At 44.3% G+C, this 5664-nt stretch overlaps 1 protein-coding gene across 1 annotated transcript; it reads left to right on the forward strand.

Moving 5' to 3' along the window:
- Positions 1-4759: 4759 nt before the first annotated feature.
- Positions 4760-5386, forward strand: LOC121435116 (40S ribosomal protein S8-like). Its single transcript, XM_041634206.1, has one exon. The coding sequence runs from the start codon at positions 4760-4762 to the stop codon at positions 5384-5386; it is 627 nt and encodes a 208-aa protein (XP_041490140.1).
- The last annotated feature ends 278 nt before the right edge of the window (positions 5387-5664 follow it).

Consider the following 5664-nt stretch of genomic DNA (forward strand, 5'->3'; position numbering starts at 1 on the left):
CTCTGCTCTTCTCCCTTCTCCCCCTTCCTTTCTACAACCCACTAAAATATCCAACCTCACTCTGCATGGCATGCCTATCCATGTCTCTGTCTCTTGCCTACTGCATGGTTCACTGCCCGGGACCAGCTACCTTTGGAGACCTGTGGTGTTGTCTCATGGCATGCCCATTTGTCTGTTTTTCTTCATAGTCTCATGGTGTTGTCCCTGTCTGGGACTGGCTGCTCTTGGGACCCCCGACCCACTGCCTGTCACTGGTTGGGGACCTGCAGTGTTTCTGCCGCTGCAGCCACTCAACAACCTGCAGCATTTTACTTTTACCATTACATTGGTGCCATGACACTCAGGAGGCTTTCCTGCCCTGAGCTTTTCTCCTGGGGTCGAGATCCGGAACCAGGTATCTTTTCTACAACAACCATGTGTTCCATATGCCTGAGCACGATTTCTACAGTGTGATTTCTATGCACACTACTGGCTTTATATTGGTAAGTTTCCCCTATTTTGGCCAGCTTAACCATTTCTTTGAACTTGAGAAATTGACCATTGAACTCACGGCAATCTTCTGGTGTTCCTAGAAATGAGGAGACAGAACCCAACCACAGAGGGTTGAGCCCTTTGATGATATTCATCTCTGGATTGCTTCCCTTAGCTAAAATTGTGTTTGAATGGCCAGGGTCAGTTCTCCCGCACTATCACTGCGTGCACTGTGTGGTGCATTCAAGGGTCAAGGGTCCCTCCGGTTTTTTTTTCTCTTTTTCTCCTTTTTCTTTTCATTTCTTTTCCCCCCACCATGTTGTTTGATTTCGATTTTGGTTTGGTAAGAGCTGCTCAGAGTGGTCTCTGGCCTCTCTGGCTTCTGAGTTGCCCTGATCAGATCCAGGCAGGCTATAGCATCCCACCCAGGGGCGGAGGACACTCTCCCACGAGTCCTGCGATGTTTGCACTATTCACACCCTGCCTATAATGGAGAGACATCTCACTGTGGGCCTTGTCCTGTCGCCATTTTTGTGGGTTTTCACAGTTTCAGTTGTAGGTAGCAAGCCATCCATGTCTGTGCCCCCTGGGATGATGCCTTTTAGAGTCCCTAAAACCACAGGCCTCAATGCCCTACTTCTTCAGCTCTTACCCTCACTCTGCTGGTGTCCTACTGGCTCCATTTTTATGGGAGCTTTCGAATTACTGTCAGTGCACAGGTAAATGGAAAGAGTTTACTCAAACTGTCCCTGCCACCACTACTGTTGCCAACAAGATTGGTCGGATCCATGAGGTGGCTGTTTCCAATTCCAGCCTTTTTCTCCCAACCATGGCTTGTGCATGGTGGCTCAGCCACAGGGAGGGTCACGCCTCTAGGTGTCTCTTATTAAACTTAAAATCTCTGCAGCTCAAAAATTGTGGCTTTTCCATACAACATGTGACCGCTGCCATTTTGACACCATCTTAACTGAGGTCAGGTGACTTCACCGCCATCTTAACTGAGTGGATTTTCCATAAAACATGCGACTGCTGCCATTTTGACTGAGGTCAGGTGACCTTACCACCATCTTAACTTAAGGTCAGGTGACTTCGCCGCCATCTTGGCTGAGAGCCAGGTCAGGTAACCAAGCTCTGCCATCTTTACTAAGGTATTCCCTGCCTGGTCCCCCAGTTTACTTATGTTTTTGTCTCTAAAATCTTCTTGTTGATTCTGTTGCATATATGTTTTGTGCAGTGGCATGCCTTTGGTAGGGCCTACCAAGAGCATCCACTTCACCTGATGGCTGTTCACTCTCTGTCTGTGTGTGTGTGTGTTCATATATGTAACTTAAATGCACCTATGCTTACTGGTAAAAGTTATAATTGTCTGTTCATTGCATCTCCTCTCAGACTACAAAAACAGTAAGTCTCATGTTTTAAACTGGTATGTACTTTTAAGTCCCTTACAAAAATACTTTATATTTAATTCAACCTTTATTTAAAACATATTAAGATGTTCTCTACTATTGTCAGTTCTGCCATTAATCTTCTATTTCAAGCAGTTTTTTCTTCCTTCTGTCTTTTTATGTGTGTAAAGCTTACTTATTAAGTTGAGAACCAATACAATCAAGCTCAGACCCAGCTCTCCAGGCAGATTCTACAGTGTAGTTACACCTGATAAATAGCCCTCAACTGCTCAGAGATCTGGGGAATATGGCATTTAAATATTTAATTATTAAAAAACTTTTTATAACAAAAAGAGACAGGTTGGCTCCTAGCAGCAGCACTCTATTTCCTCCAAAATGACAGAAGACAGATGGCCACAGAACAATGTCCATCTTCAATTTGCTTCAACTGCCAAGCGCTGACCACTGGACAAACTGCCTTTCATCTAAACTGAAGATCTCCAGATGTGGACAGAATCGCTGTAATCAACAGCCTAGCTGCTCAGGTCAAGGTAAGCTTGTCTTCCTACAGATGTCTTAGCCCACAAGATCTTCTGGAGCCTGGCAGGCCCTGTGCTAAACAGCAAAAGGCAAATGTGACCTTCAGCTACCATGGAGTACCCTGAGGAGTAGCTCTAGGTGACAACCAAGTAAGTTCTCTGTCGTTTTTTAATCAGTAACTCAAATAAAATTTCATCCTTCTCAAAGATTGCTGATGCAGTTTGACAGTTGAGAGGTTTTGTCAGTTTAAAAAGACAACATTACCAAACAAACTTTAGTAAATTACAAATACAAGATCTGCAAGTTATAAAGGTGTGAGAACAAATACAAGTTAATTAAATTTCTCTCTCATGCTGCCTTCCATTGTCTTAAAACTACTTTTCATTGTGCAAAAATATCTGTCACAGTCATTCTGACATAAATATGCTACTGTTTATACAATGTTTATGTCTAAATCTTCTGTTTTCACAAATACAAAGAATACTTGTGAATTCCAGGGAGCCGAATTGAAGGATCCACCTTAAACAGGTCAGATACAACCCCCCAATTCCCTGGTCCTAATTTTTTTTTCCTAAACTGAACTTTGTTCTCTGTTATGCCTCAAACAGGTGTAAGAGACACCAGACAATTCCATACAACAAACACCAGACAGGTGCAAAGGGACCAGCTATACCAGGATGTGACCAACACCCAGCATTCTCAGGTACCTCCCTCCCTCAGGTGATGCCCACAAAAAGCAGGAAGCAGTCTTGAGAATTTGCCATCCCAATTCCTTTAATTTGTGGAGCCTAACTTCCCACATTTTTATTATAAAAAAGAGATGGGAATGTAATTGTCTGTCCTGTACCTTTAAGAGACAAGCCATGCCCACTTCCTCCCCTGTCCAGCGAGGTAAGCTGATCTTCAGCTTCCAGCCTGAGTCTCTCCCTTTTCTGTCTCTCCCCCAAAGAGGCAGCATCTGTCTCTCTCCATTCTCCCAACTTCTCCACTTCCCCTCTGTTTCTCTTTCTCTCTGCCCCTCTCTCTTGGCTCTTCCCCTTCTCCACCTTCCCTTCCATAACCCACTAAATAAATATCCAAACTCACTATGCATGGCGTGCCTATCCGTCTGTCTCTCACCTGCCACATGGTTCCCTGCTGGGACCAGCTGCCTTTGGAGACCTGCAGCATGGTCTCATGGTGTGCCCATTCATCTGTCTCTCATGGTCTCAAGCACCATCCCTGTCTGGGACTGGCTGCCCTCGAGACCACCTGCCTGCTTGCATTTCAAGGACCTGCAGCATGGTCTTATGGCCTGCTGCCTGCTGTGTCTGCCAGGGATCTGCAGCAATTTTACTTTTACCATTACAAAGGGGAGAAGAATGAGAAAGAACAGCGAGGAACATCGAAAAGGAAACATCAAGAGAGCATTAGAGAGAGAGAGAGAAAGAGAGAGAGAGAGAGAGAGAGAATAGAAAGAATAAATGCGACATGATAAAATACCTATGTGAGCTAATTTATTTAATTTACCCTCATATATCTTTGGCCAGTTTTCACCTGCTACAGCAATCCTTCTGAATCTTAAGAGGTTTATTGGGGGCTTAATTCCAACATAAACCTCCATAAAAGTCCCAAAATTTCCAACAAATGGCATGGTGCCTGTGACAGCAATACTCCAGTCCCTGGTACTAACTTCTGTCTTAGCTACTGTTCTGTTTATACAAAGAGACATCTTGAGCAAGGCAACTCTTAAGAAAGATAGAATTTATATAAAGACTTGCTTACAGTTTCAGAGGATTAGTTCATTATCATCATGGCAGAAAGCACAGAGGCAGACAGACAGAGAGAGGGGGGGGGAAGAAGAAGGGGAGAGAAAGATTGAGAAAGACTGGGCCTGGAATGGGCTTTTGAAACCTCAAAGTCTAATTCCCAGTAATATGCCTCTTCCAACAATAAGGCCACACCTACTAATCCTTCCTAAATAGCTGCACTAACTAAAGTCCAAGAATTTGAGCACATGAGTCTATGCAGGACGTTTTCATTCCAATGACCACAGGAGGGCATCTAAAACAATAAACTGGGTTAGGGCAAATAACAGATCAAATTAAAACAATGGAAGTGTGAGTGGTATAGAGGTATTGGTTCTGAAAACTTAGAGCTATGAGTGACAAGAGATAACACAGATGGAGTTAATCACTGAGCTGACACACAGAGTGAAGGGAAAAGACAGAGCTGAGGGATAGTCTTCAAGGTCCTAAGTGTGGAAGGTACGTTTGGGGAGTCAATATGCAATTTGGGACACATTGCTTTTAATACCTATATAGCATGTCAAAATAAACTTGATCAAGAATTTATTGAACTCTCTTTCCTGCCAGCGCCGAGCGATGGGCATCTCTCGGGACAACTGGCACAAGCACCGCAAGACCGGGGGCAAGAGAAAGCCCTACCACAGGAAGTGGAAATATGAGCTGGGAAGGCCTGCGGCTAACACTAAGATTGGCCCTCGTCGCATCCACACGGTCCGTGTGCGAGGAGGCAATAAGAAGCACCGTGCCCTAAGATTGGATGTGGGGAACTTTTCCTGGGGTTCTGAGTGCTGTACTCGCAAGACAAGGATCATTGACGTCGTCTACAATGCGTCCAATAACGAGCTGGTCCGCACCAAGACTCTGGTCAAGAACTGCATTGTGCTCATTGACAGCACCCCGTACCGACAGTGGTACGAGTCCCACTATGCACTGCCCCTGGGCCGCAAGAAGGGGGCCAAGCTGACTCCTGAGGAGGAAGAAATATTAGACAAAAAACGATCAAAGAAAATTCAGAAGAAATACGAGGAAAGGAAAAAGAACGCCAAGATTAGCAGTCTTCTGGAGGAGCAGTTCCAGCAGGGCAAGCTTCTGGCCTGTGTCGCCTCAAGACCAGGCCAGTGTGGCAGAGCCGATGGCTGTGTGCTAGAAGGCAAGGAGCTGACGTTCTATCTGAGGAAGATCAAAGCCCGGAAAGGCAAATAAACCATCCATCAAAGCTCATGTACTAAAGGTGTTTATTATTCTGTAAAAAAAATAAATAAATAAAAATAAAAAGAATAACCTGGAAAATCAGTATAGAAGACAGCAGAAGGGATTGAGATTGACTCATGTTATTCTTTTTACTTTTAATCATCTATTTTGGTGATAAAATGATTTGGGAAATAAATGGTATATATAGTAATGCCAGCAAATTTAATGATACCTTTTCTATTGCTAGCCCATCAGAGACAGCAAATGGGAAAAACTCAATGGCCTTGTTG

This window comes from Microtus oregoni, unplaced genomic scaffold (genome assembly GCF_018167655.1).
Source record: "Microtus oregoni isolate MIOR12 unplaced genomic scaffold, Mior012 000045F_ref0000178, whole genome shotgun sequence".
Classification (NCBI taxonomy): domain Eukaryota; kingdom Metazoa; phylum Chordata; class Mammalia; order Rodentia; family Cricetidae; genus Microtus; species Microtus oregoni.